The sequence below is a fragment of the Rhinoraja longicauda genome, chromosome 25 (assembly GCF_053455715.1).
Source record: "Rhinoraja longicauda isolate Sanriku21f chromosome 25, sRhiLon1.1, whole genome shotgun sequence".
NCBI lineage: Eukaryota > Metazoa > Chordata > Chondrichthyes > Rajiformes > Arhynchobatidae > Rhinoraja > Rhinoraja longicauda.
In genome coordinates, this window is record NC_135977.1 from 15891509 (window position 1) to 15915670 (window position 24162).

A 24162-nucleotide genomic window follows, 5' to 3' on the forward strand; every position below is an offset into this window, starting at 1 on the left:
TGAGGTACAGTGAAAAGCTTTGTTTTGCATTCTATCCAATCAGATCAGATATTATTATACATAAGTACAATCACGTCAGACCGAAGTACAATAGAACAAAGGGAAAGATATAGAGAGCTGAGAAACCTTTGATCACAACATAATTTTTGTGTCATTTAGTTTGTCAGTGTACATCAAAGCACATACAATAACAAATCTCCACGATGTTCTTTGGTACCAAGGATTTTAATAATAACTAAAATAAAGTTAACAATATTTTGAAATTATATTGCAGGTTATCCTGATGTTAAGGAAGGTGAGGTCGTATTAATGGAAGGATTTTTGAAAACACCTGAAAAGGAATCTGCTGACTCAGGTCAAAAGTTCATATTGAATGGTTGTTTTTAAAAATATGCTAATGTATGTCAGTAGGTCAGTCATCATATTGGTGAGTGAGGCGTAGACTGTCTGTGCTGATGGAAATTATAACTTATTCCAATTTGGCCTTTAAACCCATGCTTGCTTTAAGTACATATTATGTGTGAAATACAGTCCTTCATGCTGGATCACCTAATATCCAGACTTTCCATAAATCTTTCCAGTGAACCAAGCATTGATTGACTTATGTGCATCATAACAATCATTGATTCATAATTCCCACAAAGGAAAATGTTTGTGGTTGTGATTATTAGAGGTCAATCATCACTGTCCCATGGCAGTATCTAAGACCAGACCATCTTCTTCTGCTTCACTAGTAATCTTCCATTCATCATAAGGTCAGAAATGATCAATATCCTGAGACTCATCATGGACCAGAAATTCCATTAGACCATCCACATAAATACTGAGAGTACAGGAGTGGAGACTGGGTATCCTGCAGCAAAATAATTCATTTTCTGACACACCAAAATCCAGTTGCCTCAGATATTGCCAATAGTATCCCCAAGCCATGACTTCTACCACCACAAAGGACAAAGATTTAGGTGCACGTTCAGGTCCATGGCACACAAAAAAACTGATTTGAAAATACATCAGCATTCCTTCATTGTCACTGAGGTGGAAACCTGTAGCTCTCTCTCCATTAGCATTCAGGAAGTACCTTCATCAGGATTCCAGTGGTTCAAAGCAACATCCACTGACTCTCCTTTGTCTATCCTGCTGTTAACTTCCTAGAGAGCATAACAGAGTACAATAGAGAGTATATTGACTGATTGCATCATGGCTTGGTTCGGCAACTCGAACACCCATGAACAAAAGCGATTATAAAAAGTGGTGCTCACTGCCTAGTCCGCCACGGGTACTAACCTCCCGATCATCAAAGGAATCTGTAAGAGACGCTGCCTTAAAAAGACAGCCGGCATCATCAGGAACCCACACCATGTTTCATTCATGCCATCAGGCAAAAGGTATAGGAATCTGAAAACCATGACCTCCAGGTTCCAGAACAGTTTCTTTTCAACACCCATGAGGCGATTGAACCCTACAACCACCAACTGAACTTCGAACTACGAACTGTTTTTTGTTGTTCTAGGAACTTTTGGCTTTTGCTTTGTTTCGCACTATGTGAGAGCTTTTTACTTATTGAAGTTCTTTTTGTTTTGTTTATTACATTATCCATTGAATACTATGCTTGCAAACCTGTGGTGCTGTTGCAGGTAAAATTTAATTGTTCTGTTTCAGAACATGTGACAATTAAACACTCTTGACCACTTGAATCAAAGCCATGCTGACAGTCTCTCATCAGCCCTTATCCATATGCTGATAGATAATGTCCCTCAGACTCCCCTCCAGTAACTTACTCACCACTGATATAAGGCTCACTGACTTGTCCTTGCAGCCCTTCTTAAATAAGTACACCACATTATCCACCCACCAGCCTTCTGGTACATCCACCATGGCTAAAGTCAGAGCCCCAGCTACTGTATTCCTTGTGTAAGAAGAAACGGCAGATGCTGGTTTATACTGAAAATAGACACAAAAAAGGAGAAATAAGTGTAATTCCGGGTTGAGACCCTTCATCCGACCAAGAGTCAGGGAGGGGCATACTAAGTGCCCCCTTCCCTGACTCTGAATCTGATGAAGTGTCTTGACTCAATGTCACCTATTTATTTTCTCCAGAGATGCTGCCTGATCCGCTGAGTTACTCCTGCTTTGTGTGTCTATATATTTCCAGCATTTTCTTATTTAGCTTCCCACAATGTCCGAGGATGTACTTGCACAGCACTTGGGGATTTATCCACCTTAATATTCTTTTAGTCAAGTGGTACCTCCTCTTTTGTAGTTCAGATATGGTCCAACATGTCAACTATTAATTTCCCTCCATTCAATTGCTTCCATGCCCTTCTCCTCAGCCTGGCGGCTCCTGCCCAGTGATGGAACTATTCTAAATATTTTTTGCAAAACCTGATGAAGTTTTCCTAGTTATGCAAGGAATTATAATCTCTACGGGTTACTGAATCTTGGAGAGAATTTTATGTTTAACCTGTACCTCAATCTAGCTTTCACATGGGTCTCAATTAATCTCTTAATTACTGCTCAGATACAGTCCCCTCTATAATGTTTGGGCCAAAGAACCATCATCTATTTATTTGCCTCTGTACTCCCCAATTTGAGATTTGTAATAGAAAAAATCACATGTGGTGAAAGTGCACATTGTCAGATTTTAATAAAGGCCATTTTTATACATTTTGGTTTCACCATGTAGAAATTACAGCAGTGTTTATACATAGTTCTCCCATTTCAGGGCACCATAACGTTTGGGACACAGCAATGTCATGTAAATAAAAGTTGTCATGTTTAGTATTTTGTTGCATATCCTTTGCATGCAATGACTGCTTGGTCTGCGATTCAGGGGCATCACCAGTTGCTGGGTGTCTTCTCTGGTGATGCTCTGCCAGGCCTGTATTGCAGCCATCTTTAGCTTATGCTTGTTTTAGTCCCTTCAGTTTTCTCTTCAGCATATAAAAGGCATGCTCAATTGGGTTCAGATTGGGTGATTGACTTGGCCACTCAAGAATTCAAGAATTTACCATTTTTTAGCTTCAAAAAACTCCTTTGTTGCTTTAGCAGTATGTTTGGGATCATTGTCTTGCTGTGGAATGAACCGCTGGCCAATGAGTTTTGAAGCATTTGTTTGAACTTGAGCAGATAGGATGTGTCTATACACTTCAGAATTCATTCTTCTACTACCAGCATCAGTTGCATCATCAATGAAGATAAGTGAGCCCGTACCTTTAGCAACCATACATGTCCAGGCCATCACACCCCCACCACCGTGTTTCTCAGATGAGGTGGTATGCTTTGGATCTTGGGCAGTTCCTTCTCTCTTCATACTTTGCGCTTCCCATCAGTCTGACGTTAATCATCTAATCTGTCCACAAGACCTTTTTTTCCAGAACTGTGGTTGTTCTTTTAAATACTTCTTGGCAAACTGTAACCTGGCCATCCTATTTTTACAGCTAACCAGTGGTTTGCATCTTGCAGTGTAGCCTCTGTATTTCTGTTCATGAAGTCTTCTGCGGACAATGATCATTGACAAATCTACATCTGACTCCTGAAGAGTGTTTCTAATCTGTCGGACAGGTATTTGAGGATTTTTCTTTATTAGGGAAAGAATTCGGTCATCAGCTGTGAAGGTCTTCCTTGGCCTGCCAGTCCCTTTGCGGTTAGTAAGCTGACCAGTGCTCTCTTTCTTCTTAATGATCTTGCAAACAGTTGATTTTGATCAGCCTAAGGTTTGGTTGATGTCTCTAACAGTTTTATTCTTGTTTCTCAGTCTCATAATGGCTTCTTTGACGTTCATTGGCACAACTTTGGTCCTCATGTTGATACACAGCAATAAAAGTTTCCAAATGTGATGGAAAGACTGGAGGAAAGATTAGTTGCTGAGAGTTCTCTTATACCTGTTTTATGAAGGCATTTAAACGCACTTAAGCAATTACAAACACCTGTGAAGCCATGTGTCCCAAACATTATGTTGCCCTGAAATGGAGGGACTATGTATAAACACATGGTGAAACCAAAATGTATAAAAATGGCCTTTATTAAAATCTGACAATGTGCATTTGAGCCACATGTGATTTTTTTTTTTCTATTACAAATCTCAAATTGTGTAGTAGAGGCAAATAAATAAATGATGGGTCTTTGTCCCAAACATTATGGAGGGCACTGTAGGAACAGACACAAAGAAAATCTTGTACAGCACATGTGAGTTTCTGAAACTAAAAAGTTTATTCAAGTCCTTGACAGCATGCACTGGGAAACCCTCAAAGAGAACCCAAAGTGTTTCTTTTACAAAATGCTGGAGTAACTCAGCAGGCCAGGCAGCATCTCAGGAGAGAAGGAATGGGTGACATTTCAGGTCGAGACCCTTCTTCAGACTGAAGAAGGGTCTCGACCCAAAACATCACCCATTCCTGCTCTCCTTAGATGCTGCCTGACCTGCTGAGTTACTCCAGCATTTTGTGAAATAAATACCTTCGATTTGTACCAGCATCTGCAGTTATTTTCTTATCCAAAGTGTTTCTATGATTTGCAGCACCCACACATTTTTATATTCTCATGACACGATTATTTACATGCAGATTTTATATATTTGAAATATTTCATCATTGTCACTGTACACTTTCATCTTTGATTTTTCAGAGTTATCTTTAAGCTTATTTTTCTTGTTATTTAGAAAATAATTCTCCCATTTGTCTGATAAATGAGTGCAATAAAGGACACCTCAATTTCCTGATCAGTTTTATTGCCCTCAGCCTGGTTTACAATCCTAATGTTTATTTCAGCATCAGCTCGCTGTGCCTTAGAACCTAAACACATTCTAAATCTGTCTATTGCCTCTCCTAACATCTTTACATTTCCTTCACTATGTTGGTCTATTTCACCATCATGCTTCCCCAGTATGTAAACTCTTGGGTTAAACATATTATAAGCTACTCATCTTTTTCTTGAACTTTTCTGCATTTCTTATCATCAATGAATAATAAATAATGTAGATGAGAACATTGTAAAAGCCATTGTGAGATATTGTCCAAGAATAAATATTTTCCTGATTTTTTCTATTTTAGAACAAATGAAAAAAAAATCATCAGTGAGAATTAATCTATTTAGTGCAATTCCGGTACTAAGTACAATTAACTTTATTATTCCAGATGCTGAAATACCTCAGCGAGATGGACATGGGTTGATTGATGCAAGTACACAAACAGAGGAAGCAAAACCTTCTGATGATCATTCAGGTTAACTGTTAATTCCTTCTTTGGAGACATATTTGTGTGTTGCCCTTTGTGCCAATCAATATATGTGAAATAGAAGAAAATGTGACTCAGGAAATTACGGCTGGAATTATGTCTGTTTGAGCTGAAACCCTTACATGACCCAGCTCACTTATGGTGTCTTATCCAGGTGTAAGACAAAATTAATTTTTTTTCCTCCATTTATGTTTTTCCAAGGATGAAAATTCCTGTCTGTTTGTAGGCCCACAGCCATTGTCATTGACCTAATTCAAAGAATGGTGGGGTGGGAAATGGCAAGGAAACTCAAATTCACAATTTCCCTTAGATTGCTGAATTTTCCTCATGTAGAAGTATACTATGTTGTGTATGTGTTTGTGTGCAACAGTGACTGTGTTTCAACAAGATACTTTCCAGAAGAGATTTTGGTAACCGGAATTTTATTTACTAAGGGGCTGCACAAGGCTATGTAGTATCAGTGATCAAATTTTACAAGGAGCATTCATGTGTACTAAAATTGGTAGTGTGGCTCATATTGCGGAAGGTATCTGTGGACCTCTAATCTGACTAGCTACTCTTTTTATGCACCTCAAACCCGGTGCGTACCGGTATTTAGTAAAACCAGGACAGAATGGGAAGGGGAGTTAATATATTTGGCATTTCCCTTTCCGTTCCCCTTCCCATACTGACCATTCTGGCCTGGGCTTCCTCCACCGTCAGAGTGAGGCCACATGCAAATTGGAGGAACAGCACCTCATTTCGCTTGGGCAGCTGAAACTCAAATGATGTGAGTTTCGATTTCTCTAATTTCAAGTAATCTTTGCATTCCCTCTCTCTCTGTCCATCTCCCTCCATCCCTCTCCAACCCTAGTCACCCTGCAAGCTTCACTGTTCGTATTCCTTCATTCTCACCTCTTTCACCGCCAACAATGGACCATTATGGGCTCCACCCTCCCTTGGTCATCGATGCTAGCTCTGATTTGTTCTATACCTTTTCATACCTCTAATTTTCCTCTTCCCTGACCCTCAGTCTGAGGAAGGGTCCCGTCATGAAACATCGCCTATTGCTTTTCACCAGACATGCTGCCTGACTCGCTGAGTTATTCCGAAGGTATCACAAAATGTTGAAGTAACTCAGCGGGTCAGGCAGCATCTTTGGAGAGAAGAAATGGGTGACGTTTCGGGTCGAGATCCTTCTTCAGACTGATGGACCCGCTGAGTTACTCCACCATTTTGTGACTATTTTCGGTGTAAACCAGAATCTGCAGTTCCTTCCTAAACATCCTGGTAAATCGCTTCTACGCCCGCTCCAATGCCTCTACATCCTTCCTGTTGTGTGAGAATCAGAACTCCACACAATACTCTAAATGTTATACCACTGTAACATAAGTTTCCAGGTTTCATAATCGCACCTGAAATAGGCAAGAATGCACTGTGCCTTCCTTGCCTGTACATCAGTGCTCCTAAGTGCCCAGCCATTTTCTGTATACTTTTTGCATTTGTCCTCACAAAATGCATCACCTCACACTTGACCAGATTAAACTGCATCTGTCATTTCTTCACCCAAATTTCCAACAGATCTACTGCTTTATCTTTTGACAACCCTCTTCACCATCCATAATTCTCCAAATTCCCATGTGGTCTCAAACTTATTAATCAGCCCACTTCTATTTTCATCCAAATTATTTACATATGTTCCAAACAATAGAGGTCCTCTATTTTTACCATGGATAAAGACAGGAGGACTGAGGAACTTGGGGCAGTTACTGGAAGTGCCTTGGGAGAAGTCAGTATTACGGTGGAGGAGGTGCTGAAGGTCATGACACCCATTGAGATAGACAAATCTCCTGGACCTGGTCAGATATGCCCGAGGACACTGGCACGCTAGAGACAAAATTGCAGGAGCTCTGTCTGAGATTTACGAGTCGTCATTAAATACAGGCTAAGTACTAGAAGACTGGAGGGTCGCAAATGTTGTGCTTCTATTCAAGAAGAACTGCAGGAAAAAGGCTAAGAAGAACTGCAGGGAAAAGGCTGGGAATTACAGGAGCTTAACATCGGTGGTCGGAAACTTACTAGAGAGTATTCTGAGGGATAAGATATATACGCATATTAGATGGACATGGGCTAATTAGAGATAGTCAGCATGGTTTTGTACGTAGGAAATCGTGTCTCACGAATCTGATTTTTTTTTTGATGATGTGACCAAAGAGGCCGATGAAGGCAGAGCTGTAGACATTGTAGATATAGATTTCAGTTGTCAAGAATTGCAGATCTTGATCGGTTGGGCAGGTGGGCTGAGCAATGATTGGTGGAATTTAATGCAGAGAAATGTGAGGTATTGCATTTTGGGAGCACTAACATGGGCAAGACCAATGAACAGTAGGTCTCTGGGGAATGTTGTAGAGTAGAGGGATCATGGAGTACAGGTATGTAGTTAGTTGAAAGTGGTGTCGCAGGTAGATAGGGTGGACAAAAGGCTTTTGACGCATTGGCCTTTATCAGTCAGGGTATTGAGTGTAGAGGTTGGGAGGTTATGTTGCAGTTATATAAGATGTTGATGAGGCTGCATTTAGAGAATTATGTCTAGTTCTGTGCATCATGTTATAGGAAAGATGTTGTCAAGCTGCAACGGGTGCAGGGAAGATTTACGACAATGTTGTCAGGACTCGAGAGCCTAGGCTATAGGGAGAGGTTAAGCAGGCTCGGACTCTATTCCTTGGAGTGCCGGAGGATGAGGGATGATCTTATAGGTATACACAAGGTGAGAGGAATAGATAAGGTAGGCACACAGAGTCTCTTGCCCAGAATATGGGAATGAACTACCAGGGGCATAGGTTTAAGGGGAGGGGGGAAGGATTTTAATAAGAACCTGAGGAACAACTTTTTCACACAGTGGGTCGTGAGTGTATGGACCCAGCTGCCAGAGGAGGTAGTTGAGGCAGGTAATATTGCAATATTTAAGAAACATTTGGACAGGTTCATGAATAGAACAGGTTTGGAGGGATATGGACCAAACGGGGCAGATGGGACTAGTGTAGATGGGACATGTTGGACGGTGTGAGCAAGTTGGGCAGAAGGGCCTGTTTCCACACTGTGTGACTAATACTCTAAGAACTACCATTCCTAAATACTATTAAATTTGACTTTTCAGATGTTGGAACATTTAGAATAGAGACATTTGGTGAAACGGAAGGGAAAACAACAACTCCAAACAGCCAGTTGGGTAAAGTTTCATTCTTTTATTTGGAGACAAATCATTGTTCTGTATGTGTATTGGTCAGTGCTACTTTACAAAGCCAATTACTTTTGCCTTGACAAATTCTGTGGAAGATAGACCTGCCCTCAGCTGCTCTCTAGGCCTCTTTCTCGTCATTTTTTTCTGGAAAACTAGGGAATGGGTAATCTTTAAGAAGAGTTGCAAAGAAAAAAAACCTGGGAATTGTAGACCAGTTAGCCTAACATCTGCAGTCGGAAACTCACTGGAGAGGATTCTGAGGGATAAGATATAAAGACGGTCGATGCGTCGGACGTGGCGGTGGGAGGGGTTTTGGAACAGCAGGTAGATGGCAGTTGGCAGCCCTTGGCGTTTTTCAGCCGACAGCTTAATCCGGCTGAGCTGAAGTATAGCGCCTTTGACCGAGAGCTTCTGGCTCTCTATTTAGCTGTCCGCCACTTTAGGTATTTTCTAGAAGGCCGCCCATTTGTGGCCTTTACGGACCACAAACCATTGACTTTTGCTTTTTCGAAAGTGTCCGACCCATGGTCGGCCCGCCAGCAGCGGCACCTGACTGCCATCTCAGAGTTTACTACCGATGTCCGACATGTCGCGGGTAAGCTTAATGCCGTTGCTGATGCCCTGTCCCGGCCAGCCATTTCCTCAATTTCAGCAGTGGAATGCGAGGTGGATTTCCAGGAGCTTGCGGAGGCACAGCGCCTGGCAGACACTGCCTTAGCATACCAGTCCACCACTTCGGGGTTGAAGTTGGCCCAAGTGGCTTGCGGGCCTGCGGGTACAAAAGTCTGGTGTGATGTTTCCCTTCCCTGCCCTAGACCGGTGGTGCCGGCCGCCCTTTAGCGCCGGGTGTTTGATGCCATTCATGGGCTGGCGCACCCTTCCATCCGCTCCACCTCTGCCTTAGTGGCCGCTAGGTTTGCGTGGCATGGCCTGTGGAAACAAATAGCCACTTGGGCCCGTTCCTGTGTTCCCTGCCAGACCGCTAAAGTTCACCGGCATGTCCAACCTCCGGTGCAGGAGTTTGCGGTTCCTGCGGTCCGTTTTTTTCATATTCACGTTGATTTAGTTGGGCCTTTACCTTCCTCCAGGGGCTACACTCACCTACTCACGGTGGTTGACCGATTTACCCGTTGGCCGGAGGCCTTCCTGTTGTCCGACACCTCCGCCGCCTCTTGTGCCCGGGCCCTGGCCCTCCATTGGGTGGCCCGGTTCGGTGTTCCGTCCGTCATTACCACCGACCGGGGGTCCCAGTTCACCTCTGCCCTTTGGGCTACGCTTGCGGAGCTGTACGGTTCCCGGTTGCAGCAGACCACGGCGTACCACCCACAGGCTAATGGGCTCGTGGAGAGGTTTCACAGGCAACTTAAGGCGGCCCTCAATGCGCGGCTGGACGGCCCTGACTGGGTAGACCAGCTCCCCTGGGTCCTTTTGGGCATCCGTACTGCTCCTAAGCAGGATCTCGGAACTTCGTCCACGGAACTGGTATATGGCTCGCCACTCACAGTGCCCGGGGATTTCCTTCCGGAGTCCTCTGGTCAGCAGCCCTCGGTTCCGTCGGTTTTAGCATCCCTCCGGGCGCGAGTGGGTTCCCTGGCTCCGATTCCTACTTCACGTCACGGGTGTTCCATGGTGCACGAACCGCCTGCCTTAAAGGACTGTGAATTTGTGTTTCTGCGTAGAGATGCCCATCGTTCCCCATTGCAGAGGGTCTATGAAGGACCGTTCCGCGTGTTGCGTAAAGGGACGGTCACCTTCACCCTGGATGTTGGGGGCAGGAGTGAGCTCGTCTCTGTGTCCAGGCTCAAACCTGCACACTTGGATCAGGACCGCCCTGTCCTGGTCGGCCAACAATTCCACCTGATCCGGGACCCCCTGCTCCTGTGGTTCCTGCAGCCCCTCTCCTTACTCGTTCTGGTCGCGAAATCCGGCTCCCTGCTAGGTTCCGTACCTCGGGTTCTGGGGGGGGGGGGGGGGTCATGTATTTACATGCATTTGGATAGACATGGTTTGATTATGATAGTCAGCATGGTTTTGTCATGGGAGATTGTGAATTACAAATTTGAGTTTTTTGAAGAAGTAACCAAAAAGGTTTACGAGGGCAGTGCCATAGGCATAATCTATTTGGACTTCAGTAAGACATTTGATATGGTTTGAAGATAGACTCAAAATGCTGGAGTAACTCAGCAGGACATGCAGCATCTCTGGAGAGAAGGAATAGGTGACGTTTTGGGTCGAGACCCTTTTCACACTGATAAGGTTCCACAGGCAGGCTGCTCTCAAAGGTTAGCTCGCATGGGATCCAGGGAGAGCTAGCCAAACGGATACAGAATTGGCTTCATGGCTGGAAGTACAGAGTGATGGTGAAAGGTTGTCTTTCAGACTGGAGGCATGTGACTAATCATGTGCCTCAGGAGTCGATACTGGCCGTTTGCTGTTTGTCACATATTTAAATGATTTGGATAACAATGTACAAGGCACGATTAGTAAGTTTTCAGATGACATTGAAATATTTGATGCCATAGACAGTGGAGATGGTATCAAGAATTATAAGAGGATCTTGATCAACTGTTCAAATGAGCTGAAGAATGGCTATTGGAGTTTAATTCAGATAGGTGTAAGATGTTCCATTTTGGGTAGTCAAACCTGGGCAAGACCTTCATCGTTAAAGGTGGGGCCCTAGATAGTAGAGCCGAGAGATCTTTGCATAGTTCCCTGAAAATGCTGTCACGGGTAGTTCAGGTGGTGAAGAAAGCTTTGGCTTCCTTCAGTCAGGGTAAGAAGTGAGATGTTATGTCACACTTATACAAGATGTTGGTGAGACCACACGGAGTATTAGGTGGTGATCCAGCTATCGGAAACATGACATTAAGCCAAAAAGATGCAATGAAGATTTATAAGGATGATTAAAGGCCAAGACGAAATATCCTCATACAGGAAGAGGTTGGATAGGCTAGGACTTTATTCCATGGGGCACCAGAGGCTGAGGTGGTCTTATAGGGGTGTATACAATTATGAGAGGAAAAGATAGGGTGAATGCACAGTCTTTTTCCCAGTGTAGGGGAATCAAGAACTAAAGGGCATATAATTGAGGTGAGCAGAGGATTTCAAAGGAACCTGAGGGGCAACCTTTTCACTCAGAGGGTGGTAGGTATATGGAACAAGCTGCTAGAGGAAGTATTTGAGGCAGGCACAAGACCACTTATAAAAATAAATTTGGACAGGTACACAGATTGAAAAGGTTTCGAGAGATGTAGGCCAAATGTGGGTAAATAGGACTAGCTTAGATGGGGCATTTAAAAGAGACTATTTAAAGGTGATTTGAAATATTTATTCTGTTTCCTGATCCACAGATGTTGTTTTTGAGTTCTGTTTTTGCTTCATGTCTCCAGCATCTGCAACATCTTACTTTCAGAAGATCTCAACCTGTAATTTCAGCAATATTAGTATAAAGGAGCTAGAAAGAATGCTGTCTTAGTTAATGTGAAAGCAATGTATGTTACAACATTATCTTTCTCAGCAAACCAATTCATCCATGTTCTTGTCTTCCCAATGCAGATAAAGCACCCGTTCAGCTGACTCATGCCTCTGTGCAAACCTTGCCCTCAGGTAAAAGTTTCATATTATCTGAATTTCACATTTCACTAAGTTTCCTGTCACCTGACACTTCACATTCTTCATCTTTTCCCACTTTGATTCTCTATCAATAGCCTCCTGTTATAACAAAAACCAATGTAAATTTGAAGAACAGCAAAATCATCATCCATGCTTCATAGTGCAGCTGGTAGAGCTGCTGCTTCACAGCGCTAGGGATTGATCCTGACCTCAGGTGCTGTCTCTGCGGAGTGTGCATGTTCACCTTGTGACCACATGGGTTTCCTCTGAGTGCTCCGGTATCATCCCATATCTCAAAGACGTGTGGGTTTGTAGGTTAATTGGCCCTCCGTAAATTGCCCCTAATGTGTAGGAGGGTAGAGACGAAAGTGGGATACCATAGAACTCGTGTGAATGGATGGATTGATGGTTGGCGTGGACTGAGGGCCTGTTTCCAGCTGTTTCTCTAAACCACATCTGAGTGTATGGATGCCTCCGCGAACAAAATCAAAGTCTGCAATTTTGGGTAAATTTGCATAATTTCCAGCAAAATTGACACTATACAACTCTCGCTTCAGAAAAGTTTGCTGTTTGGCAGTGGGCTGAAAGGCATGTTTCTGTACTATCTCTCTGTATGAATCTTTGTCTCCACCAGGGGGACGGAGGACAGTGCAGTCGAAAATGAGCGCTATTTGCTGGTCATGTTAGCGTTGAAACGGCCGACCCCTGTGCGGAGCCGGTTCAGGGCGACCGACTCTTTGCGGGGCATGTCCGAGCCTGGTGGGGCTGTGGTGTTCGGTGCGACAGTGAATTGAGGAGGTCGCGATGCCTGTTCCCAGCTGGTTCTCCATGTTCCTAATATGTTGAAACTGGAGCCACAGAGGGTCGTTGCATGATGGGAGAAAGGGCAATGGGACGATAGGCGTTGAGGTCGCAGTTGCTGTGAATCCTGGGCAAGGTGGTGCAAAGGATGTTTGGCGTCCGATGGGGCCTTGCACACCAGCCTATGAGTGAAGAACTCTCTGCGAAGCTTGGCGGGTGCGATACCTGCGAGCACCGGCTGGAGATCTGTTGGAGTAGGGCATAGGCAGCCAGTGATCATCCGCATGGTGTCGTTGAGGGTGGCGTCTAGCTTGCTAGTATGAGCGCTGCAGCACCATGCTGGGGCGGCATACTCAGCGGCATTGTATACGAGTGCAAGAGCACTGGTTCGAAGAGTAGATGTCCTGGCGCCCCATGACGATCCGGCCAAGCAACGCAGGAGGTTGATCCATGCCGACACTTTAGCACGGAGAGCTTTAAGATGTTGCTTGTAGGTCAGCTGCCGATCTAGTTTCACCCCGAGGTATGGAGGAAATGGGTTGTAGAGTAGGGGTGACCAAATGAGGGTGACGGTTAGCTGGCGTTGAGCTTCCTCGTTGTTCAGGTGAAAGGCCGTTGTGATGGTTTTTGCCACACTCAGTTTTAGTCTCCAGGTCTTAAGGTAGCCCGCGACAAGTTCCATATCCGCCGAGAGCACATCCTCAACATTTGACCAACTCCTGTCCGAGTGAGTAGGGCCAAGTCATCTGCGTATCTATACTGGCGCGAGGTTGTGCGTGGCAGATCGCTGATATAGAGATTGAAGAGCATGGGGGCCGTACCGAGCCTTGGGGGACTCCGTTTTGATATTTTGCTGATAATATGTTGATTAGTTGAGACCTTCCTGGAGGGGTGCGAGATTGACCAGCAGCAATGGTATTCTTGGAGTGCCAAATAAAGCAGATAATTTTTTATAATTGTTTATTTTTCAAATTTGAAGAGAATGAATTGGAAATATTTTATTTTCAGATTTAAATATCAGAGACTCACCTGACCACAAGATTCCTTCATCCATTCCCTCAATTCCCACTGCCCATGGCACACCTACGAACTAAAGATAAATTAGCTATATTCCCTCTACTCCAACAGTTTGGAGAAGGATTCGGACCAGAAACACCGTCTGTTCATTTCATTCCATAGATGCTGTCTGTCCTGCTGAGTTCCTCCAGCAGTTTTTTTCCTTAAATTTCCTTTTGTTAATAGCTCTTGTGTACACACTCTTTCAGTCAGCTTCTCCACTGGATGACTCATTCAATTTCTCCTGTTTTTATCCCATCATGTGCTTTACTTTTTGCTCTCTCCAACCTTTCTCTGCAACTTATTTTTATTTTATTTTTTTGCAAATAGAGAGTGAAAGTTATTTGAAACATTAATTCTGTCTTTTGATTCACAGATGCTGTTCAAGTTCAGTTTTTCCTTCACATTTCCAGTATATGCAACATCTTGCTTTCAGAAGACCTGAATCTATAATTTCAACAGTATCAGTATAAAGGAACCAGAAAGAATTTTGCCTTACAATACAATACAATACAATACAATACAATACAATACGAGAAAGTTAATGCAAATGTATTGTCTTTTCTTATCTTTCTCACCAAATCAATTCATATATGTTCTTGTCTTCCCTATGCAGATGAAAACCCTCAGCTGGGTGTAGATGTTCAAACCGTGATATCAGGTAAAAGTTTTGCATTTGTCTTTTCACTGTTTCTTTCTTACCAGGAGAGCTGTGAGTGCGAACGTAATGGAAATTACATTTAGTCATAAACACAGGTATAAATGTAGCATATTCTGATCACCTCACTGATTTTAGGAATACTACTATCTACCTATCTAAATCTATATCTATATACTAAAACTCTTGTTTGTTTGTTTGTGATTGAACTACAGCCAAAACGGTTTCCCAATAGCTTGCCAATTTTAGACCCACCTTACTCACCGTTGTCGCTTTAATGGAAGTAGTTTCCTTGAAATCGGTGTTATATTATTAAATTTATTAACATTTTAAAGTTTAAATCTATCTCCTAGGGAAGGAGGAGGAGGGAGGGAGTGGAGGGAGGGTGGGGGGGAGGAGGGAGGATAAGGGGAGGTGGGGAAGTGGGGGGGAGGGGGAGGGAGGGGAGGGGAGGGAGGGAGGGGCAAGGGAGGGGGAGGGAGGGAGGGGCAAGGGAGGGATAGGGAGGAGGGAGGGGTGGAGAGGTGGGAGGGAGGGTGCTGCACCAATGCAGGAGAGGTTTGGGCCCAACGGGTCCACTTGTTCTCGTATATTACTAATAACTCTCTGTTTTTGCATGAAAATAGTTTGGGGCTTGACACAACCAAAACGGTACACGAAAGCGAGACAATTTTAAACCCACCTTACTCACCATTCCCCCAGGGATGGAATAAACCCACTTTTGTTCAAGGGGAGCCTTCAAGGTACTGCAACACGACGCCATGATTTTTGTCATCAACATGGGTGGCAGGCACGAGACTGTCTCCGTGGACCGTCTTAAGCTGGCACACTTGGGCATTGACCAACCAGTACAGGTGGCACAACCTTGCTGCAGATGGCATCCACCATCACGACTGCACCCACTCTCAACTCTGCCAGCCGCGACCCGGGACACAGGAGACACGTGTACGAGATCAGGCCACCTCAATCATCAGCCTAACCGCCTCCATTACTCCGGTTCTTGGGGGGGGGTGATGTGGCGGGCTGAGTCATTTTGGTTTTGAACTGTCGTTTGTCAGGCTCGAGCTCTTACGTGGACTGGGCGTGATCTGGGCCGACCAATCAAGGGGTCCGGGAGGCGGGCCGTCGTGTGTGCATGGAGAACAAAGCATTTGTCGGTAGAATTTGAAGAGGCATGCGCGCGTGAGCGACGGGGTTGTATCGGTTAATGATTAAACAGAGAGTTTACACAACGCGTGGACCTCTACAAAATCTTCGCTCAGCTGATCTTTCAGAATCGTTGAAGGGAGTTATCAATCATGCAAATTCTGAACATGTACAAGTTGCATATATTTCTAGGGTGTAAACTGTTACAGTTGGTGGAGTTTTCCTCATCCTTGGAGGAATTCAGTATATTTTTATATTTGTCTCAGGGAATGTAATGTAACATCAAGTTTTTTTTTCTTCACTTGTAAAAATGATTTTGCTGAATATACTGGCTGGAAAAAGTGGTCTTGATCAAATGTGTCCCATTCTGCTCTAAATGAAATGCTTCAAAATGGGAAAAAAATCATCCTCGCCATTAATGATTTCTTGTTGTTCCTTCACATTCCAGGCCTGGTTTTACAAAGTGATGCTAATGTGCAAACAGAAGAGATAGAAAGAATGGTACTTGATTCAGGTAAATGTTTTTGTTTAAGAGCCCAATAACTTTAATGAAATTTAAAAACAATTCAAATGCGGGATATCTGAAATAAGAACAGAAGATGCTGGAAACATCTCCGCGTTGAACAGCATCTGTGAAGAGAGATAACAGCAAACATTTCAGGTACACTTCATCAGAAAGGACATTGACCTGAAATGTTAACTTCCTCCACTCATAGAGTTTTTCCTCCACTCAATCCGATCAGCTGATTATTTCCAGCACTTCTGGTTTTTAAGACATCTGAAGCGAGGGCCAGGAGAAGAATAAATTAAGTGATTTTCAGTGCCACTAGCAGATTAGTCCAAATATAGTCCTTGTGCTTCAGCATTCCCTGTAGCATGTGACAGATCCTTGTGACCACCTAATCAGGTTTTGCTTCTTGGAAGATTGGTCCATTGGGCCGTTTAGTATGAATCCTCTTATCATCGCTTATCTGACAGTTCAGTCTGATCTTTGGTCCTTGGCCTGCGAGAAACTTATCAGGATGACATTTTTTCCAAACTAAGGGGCTCATTTGAACGCAAACCAAAGCAGTCTCGGTCCTCTCAAAATAAAATGTCTTCAACAGAGTTTCGTTGATCAAACCACATGCCAAATAAGGCCCAAAAGATCACGTCACCGAGAGTCCTTTTGAATAGCACAGGTTGGGAACATAGTAGGTGGCTGGGAATAGAAGGAAGGGAGTCAGCTTCCAAATGCAGCAAATTTCAGGTTTCTCGCACTTAATTAACACATGGCATCAACAAGATCATCAATTATCAGGCTGAGTTTGGTCTAATTGACATTAAATCAGCTTTGTAACAGGATTGAATGTACCAGCTGCCTTCATTCCATACTTTGGCAAACACATATTATCAAGCTATCTGGTTTTCTGGCAGCAGAAATCCCTTCATAAATGTGAATTTTTACTTTGCTAAGTCAATTAGCTTACAATTTCTTGAGATAAAAAGCAATACATGGCCTAATTTTGCAACCCATATCTTTAGTTGTGGTTTTTATTTAAATTCATCCTGCATAATTATAGTAAATTTAAATTGTAAAATACATTGATGTTCCTTTGAGATGCATTGAATATGACTAAAAATGTTGTGGAATTTTTTCTGTGCCGCTGAACAAGCTGAATGGCAAAAATTCTATTCTTGACTAACAGGAATTAAGATGGGAATACATGAACAATTGTCTTATACATTTCAGATATGAAAACTAATCAAGAGCCAAGTGAACATGAAAAACACTTACAATCGGATATTCAAAACATTCCTTCCAAAACAAGCGGTATTGCCATCCATGCTACTAAAATATATCTTGCATAGCGATGGAATTTTTTTGTATGATAGTGAATTTGAATGCTACTGATCCATCAATGTTTAATCCAGGAGAGTTATGTTTCAAGACTCATCATGCTAATCACAGGACCCTGTTACATCCTCAGAAGAATTTAAAACATTTCTGTCTTAATTTTTATTTCAATTTTTTTAATTGGCTTCATTTGCCATTAAATTTTTTTGAACTTGGGCCCTCATAGGTTGTGGTGTGACTTACAGCCCACCATCCCAGTTTATTTATCCCTGTCTATTTTCCGATGACACTATCCCCAAGCCTGGAAGATGAATTCTTTTTGTTATAAAGCAAGACAAATGTATTCAATTATTTGATTTGTGGCCTTCACTGTTCTTCCAGTATGAAAAACAAAAACTTGATATATTTTTATCCTTTAGAAAATTTATATGATTTATTTAAAATGAGTAAGTTAATTTTTATTTTTCCCCTTCATGATTGTTGATTTGTTCAGAAAGTTTGTAACATGATGACATATTTATTTTATATTCTTGATTCCCATAAACTAAAGAATGAATGATGGCAGCAAGATTAACTAGGAATTATCCATGGTTTTGGAATTGGATATTGTTACCTCCTCCATGACACCTGTGCACTGTAGAGCCTGTGAGACTTTGCAAGGTTTTGGTGGGGTGAGTCAATAATATCGGCGATGCAAATGTCATTATTTCCACCAAGAATATGGGAATACATGGGTCATTTTATTATTAATTTTTCCGAATATCTTGCTGCTGAGTTGTTGAGCTTAGTTCTTAATGCTTAGTTCGAATTTTCCTTGAGACCTGGTTGTCGTCTGCCACTTCTTGAACTGCTGCAGTCCTCTGGTGAAGATACTTTCATAATGCTGGCTATCATTCTAACCTCAATGAGAACATTATTTCTTTGTTGAACCAACTCATTGGCATTTCCAAAATAATGTTGCCAAATCTTAATTTCTTTGCTGTGACTATTGTGTTAGCAAATCCCATTTCCTATATTCCAAAATGGTGACAATAATTGTTTCACCTCTAGGAGATCGACTTGGTTTCCTAATTGTTTGATTGGTAGCCAGCTGACATTTTGGATTCAATGTCTCCACATGATTTACATATGAAGGGAGCCTATTCCACTTTGTGGAAAAATTATAAAAAATGTAATCAGTCCCGACCCTATTCCACTGCTTTATGTTGAGAGAAGTCTTAGGCCCTTGTGCAAGCAGTGGAAATGAGGGATAACCTGCACCTCCTGGTGGCCTAAAGCATTATTTCCACAGTAGGAAACACTAGTGACAATCACCAGTCATGCAAATAACTGGGCATGGCATCCAGAATCTGGCTAAAATGCAACAAGAAATGTAAAGATCAAATTAAAGGCATTAATGTGGGAAATCTGCCTTCATATGTTATGACTTTTATGCCACCCATATTATTTATTAATTACAAAATAAAAAGCAATTAAAAGACTTTCCCACTCACACCATCTCCCAATATAACACATGTTCCTCCAATTGTCCCCATATCACTTCATAGTACTGCTTACTCAGGGATTACTGTCTGTTCCTCGCGTACACACAGCTTGCATTGGACATACGAACTAACAACAATTTTGGCCTATTTTCCACATTCTCCAAATATACATGATTCTCAGATGCAGTCCTTTGTTCTTTAGAGAAGAAGGTAGCAAGAATGAAAACAAAGGGAGACTCCAACTGCAGACTTTCCCTCTCGTGAAGACAGAAAACTGCCAATATGGAGGCTGTTGCATTTGCAATACTTGAGGAGAATTCGCAAAGCTATTCTTCATTTTATTACATTTGTTTTCTGGTCTGAATTCTGGATTTGCCATTAGTTCAACATTGTAGTCTAGTGAGGGCAAGTATTAACACTGGTCATTACTTTCCTGCTGATTAGCTCAATAGCATACTCAGTATAACATATATAAGCATACAGATTTAGTCTGCGGCAAGTGAAGTGCTGGAATTTGTCAGATTCTCGTGGAAGCACTGGACCCTACATTACCTTGTATTTCAAATGGTCGTAGTTTGCGCTTCAAATAGTGCATCTACCTTTTCCAGCATGGAAGGCAATGCTATCACTCTATAAAGTGAGAACACGTGGTTGTACAGGCAAATAAATAAGACCAATATTTTCTAGTTATGAGCTTTGTTCATTTCTAGAAATAATGGGCACCTTCATGGACTCTTGGTAAATTGTTGGAGGAAGAAAACTGTTCAGGTATTAAAATATTTTCTTTATCATAACTATTTCCAATAGATCTTTCAGATCTGATCTACTATGAAAAGGAACAATGCCCCTGTAAAATGCCCAAGGTTAAAAAGGTGATTTTTATTTCACTTGAATGTTATTTTAATAAACATTTTGAACATTATGTACTTGATCTTAATCATGGAATTGCTTCAAAAACTTGTTTCTTTTAATTGTTCAGGAGAAGTTAAAATGGACTATAATTACACCAAGTATTCTAGAAAATGGAAACAAAAAATTTGGGTAAATCTAGTTTGTTCCTCCATACTATTTGGCAAGTAGTGGCAACCTCTTATATAATACTAGACCAACTGGACCCGTTGGGCCCAAACCTCTCCTGCATTGGTGCAGCACCCTGTCCTCCCCCCCTTTCCTCCCTCCTCAACCCCACCCCTCCCCTCTCCCTTCTCCCCCACTCTCCCCTTCCCCCATCCCTCCCTCCTCCCTCCTCCTCCCCTCCTTTTATACTTTAAAATGTGAATAACTTTAAAAATATAATACCAATTTCAATAAAACTACTTGCATTATCACTAAAGTGACAATGGTGAGTAAGGTGGGCCTAAAATTGTCGCGCTATCGTGTACCATTTTGGCTGAAGTGCAGTCACAAACAAGATAACAAACGAGAGTTTTAGTATATAGATGATACACCAGCCACAAAAGTTTGAATCTACATAATAATTTTGTTGTGATTAAATGTCTCATTAGTAATCAGACAAAAAAAATGAAATCTAGCCAGTGGCAATGAACTTAGTTAAGAGGTGAATTCTTAAAGAGCACCTGAGAGGAGTGAGATGGCGCTCTAATGTGTAAGTACCAGAGCTATTACTTAAACATATATAAGGCACTGGTGCCACTGGTCAGGCATGGTGCTACCAGAGTTTAGGAAACACAAAGTTCAAGAAGGGTTGTAGTTCTGAAGAAAGTTATAGGAAACAAGAGGCTGTGGAGTGACATGAACATGTGATGAAAAAGTTTAAATTGAGGTGCTTGCTACCAGCAGCCAACGCAGTTCAGAAGTAATGGGTGTCTGGTTCTTGATATGAGTTCATGATGTGGAGTAATAGAGGATTAGACAAACTCAAGTTCATGAAGGGTGGAAGGTGTATGGATGCCAGGACTATAAGAAGCTTAGATGTAGAAATCACCGAATGCAACCTCAAAACAATAGGCTGCTTATCTTACATCTCAATGATGAAGCCTGCATTCGGATTAGGTTACTGGAGAAGCCTGTAGTAACTGTTTCTTTAGGTAGAGTCAGTGTAATGCTATATCCGGGTGGCAAAAAAGAAACCAAGACCAGACATTTGCTAGCACATTTGGTGTTCGGATAAGCAAAGCTTGGGACTGGAGGATCAGGAGGAAATGATTGGAGGCTGGATGAAAAGGAAGGAGGAGTCAGGAATTAGGAATCTAGACTCGGGACGTCAGAAATAGCATGGACGATGAGGAATTGGGTGGAAAGGTGAATTTTTATGAAATGTGCATTTTTATGAAAAGAACACCTCGACTTTCCTGGATTTTGACAAGTAAATGCGAAAACATACTTTGTGAGTTGGGAAGATCCAAAGGTTAGTTTGGTAAGCACTGTTCAGAAGTCCCATCTTTACTAATATGCACCATTGAATCTAAATGTATAAGTGCTTTCTGATCACCATATTGTGGATTTAGTAATAACGTTTGTACCAAAATAAAAATTGCAATGTTAAATTTGCACGCAATTATAAATGTGAACCCAAATATATCTACATTTACTTTTAAATAATTCCTGAGCAGATATGACACCCTGCAAAGAACTTTTCTCCCCTTCCTCCTCTCCCCACTTCTGTATTATTAGGTGATATCTAGAAATGCAGTGATGCTTTTGAGCAAGTAGCTTATACAGAGGTTTTAAGATCACCAAAACAAAACCTTCAGCTCTTTACTCGCAGTGAATGCTTGCAACTGGAAAAATTTACAGGGACTATCAAACATTTTTGAAGTCATTGCAACCCTTAGAAGAAATCAACCACCAAAAAATGCTGATCAGAAAGATGGGGAATGGGCATGATTCTTCCAGTTGCTGAACATGCTGTGAGAGTTTGTACTTTATGGAGGTAGGAAGGTTCCATATGACACCATGCTGGAGTAACTCAGCAGGTCAGGCAGCATCTCGGGAGAGAAGGAATGGGTGACGTTTCGGGTCGAGACCCTTCTTCAGATTCGGGTCTCGACCCGAAACGTCACCCATTCCTTCTCTCCCGAGATGCTGCCTGACCTGCTGAGTTACTCCAGCATTTTGTGAATAAATCGATTTGTACCAGCATCTGCAGTTATTTTCTTATATTCCATATGACACCAATCTGGTTAAAGTAACCTTATTGCATTAAAAGTTCAGATCGCAATGACTTGGTACAGTTCACACAACTATTAACAGGAGCAAGGCTATACACATATTGTACCCTTATGTAGCTCGTAAAACTTGGTAGTCCTTCAGACTGTTCATGGACCTCTTTAGCTAGTGAGATAGGAAGCCTGATCTCTCATCATTCTTTTTTCTTTCCTTTCTCAATTCCTAGTGAAAGAAACCTTCAAATGTTTGCCAATTTCATACATGCTTTTCTGGACACATTTCATTTTTGAAATGTCATAGTTTTATTGGTGTCTACTTGTTGTACTGTAATTTAACTACGTTACAAAATTATATCATCTTGGTCTGAAGAAATAATAAGATTAGACCATCATTCCTTTGTTGTTCAATGGATTTTATATTATTCCATAATTTAAACCTTTCATTGTCAAGATAAAAATATTATAACAATCACGAATCTTGCATGTCTGTCCTGATTTGATTAAGTATTCCAATTTAAGCAATTATTTAACACAAACTCTGGTAAGGATAAACGTGAATTGGTTAAATTGTCATTTCCTGCAGCATATTTCCTGCAGCATGCTAAGTTGAGAGACAGTGACAACTGAAATGTTGACCTGTTAATTGCTAATATTGCCATAGCTTCATGAAGTAAAATAGCGTGGAATCAGGCCCTTCGGTCCAACTTGCCTATGCCCCTTCTGCACTTGTCACACCTGCCTATGTTTGGCCTAAATCCCTCTACAACTATCCTATCCATATACCTGTCTAAATGCTTCTTAAATGTTACGATAATACCTGCCTCAACTATTTCCTCTGGCCGTTCGTTCTATATACCCGCCGCCCTTTGTGTAAAACAAAAGTAACACCTCAGGTTCCTATTAAATCTTTTCCCCCTCACCATAAACCGATGTCCTCCTACTCGATTCTCCTACTCTGGGTTAAGACTGTGCATTTACCTGATCCATTCCTCTCATGATTTTGTACACCTCTAGAAGATCACCCCTCATCCTCCTGTGCTCCAAGGAATAAAGTTCCAGCCTGTTCAACCTCTCCCTATAGCTAAATATATATATATAGGCACTATACAGTTGAGTCCTGGCAACATCCTCATAAATCTTCTCTGTACTCTTTCCAGCTTGACAACATATTTCCTATAACATGATGACCACAACTAAACAGAATACTCTACATGTGGCCTCATCAACATCTTGTATCTGCAGCATGACCTCCCAACTTCAATACTCAATACTCTGACTGATGAAGGCAAATGTGCTTAAAACCTTTTTAACCTCAGTATCTACCTGTGATGCCACTTTCAAGGAAATATGTACCTGCACTCTTAGATCTTTCTGCTCTACATCACTCTCAGGAGCCCGACCATTCACTGTGTAAGTCCTGCCCATGTTAGTCTTCCCAAAATGCAACACTTCACATTTCTCTGTATTAAATTCCATCAACCATTTCTCAGCCCACTTTTCCAACCGACCAAGATCCTACTGCAATATATGACAACCATCTTCACTATCTACAATATCACCCACTTTTGTGTCATCTACAAACGTGCTAATCATGCCATGGACGTTCTCATCCAAATCATTAACATAGATGACAAACAGCAATGGGCTCAGCACCGAACCCTGGGGCACACCACTAGTCACAAGCCTCCACTCCAAATAACAAGCTTCCACCATTACCATCTGCTGCCTCCATAACACCAATTTTCTATCAATTCTGGAATTGATCCCATGCGATCTAACCTTTCAGAGCAACCTACCATGTGGAACCTTGTCGAATGGCTTGCTGAAATCCATATATACAGTTAGCAGTGATGTCATTATATCACTGCTAACTGATGTCATCATCTTGCCACTGTGCACAGTTCTGGTGAACATTCATTATGTGAATGCTAACACCTTTACCAAAAAGGTATCTGGCAGAGTTTGTTCCACAAATATGTCCATGTGCAA

General features: G+C 42.1%; 1 protein-coding gene across 1 annotated transcript in view; it reads left to right on the forward strand.

Moving 5' to 3' along the window:
* Nucleotides 1-24162, forward strand: part of LOC144606075 (uncharacterized) — a 74783-nt gene that overhangs the window by 36513 nt on the left and 14108 nt on the right. The window contains exons 8-16 of the mRNA XM_078421877.1: nucleotides 275-355; nucleotides 5133-5219; nucleotides 8368-8439; nucleotides 12007-12057; nucleotides 14537-14581; nucleotides 16173-16238; nucleotides 17457-17537; nucleotides 19853-19917; nucleotides 20025-20086. Coding sequence (XP_078278003.1) covers nucleotides 275-355; nucleotides 5133-5219; nucleotides 8368-8439; nucleotides 12007-12057; nucleotides 14537-14581; nucleotides 16173-16238; nucleotides 17457-17537; nucleotides 19853-19917; nucleotides 20025-20086 — 610 coding nt within the window. The remainder of the gene's footprint in view (nucleotides 1-274; nucleotides 356-5132; nucleotides 5220-8367; nucleotides 8440-12006; nucleotides 12058-14536; nucleotides 14582-16172; nucleotides 16239-17456; nucleotides 17538-19852; nucleotides 19918-20024; nucleotides 20087-24162) is intronic.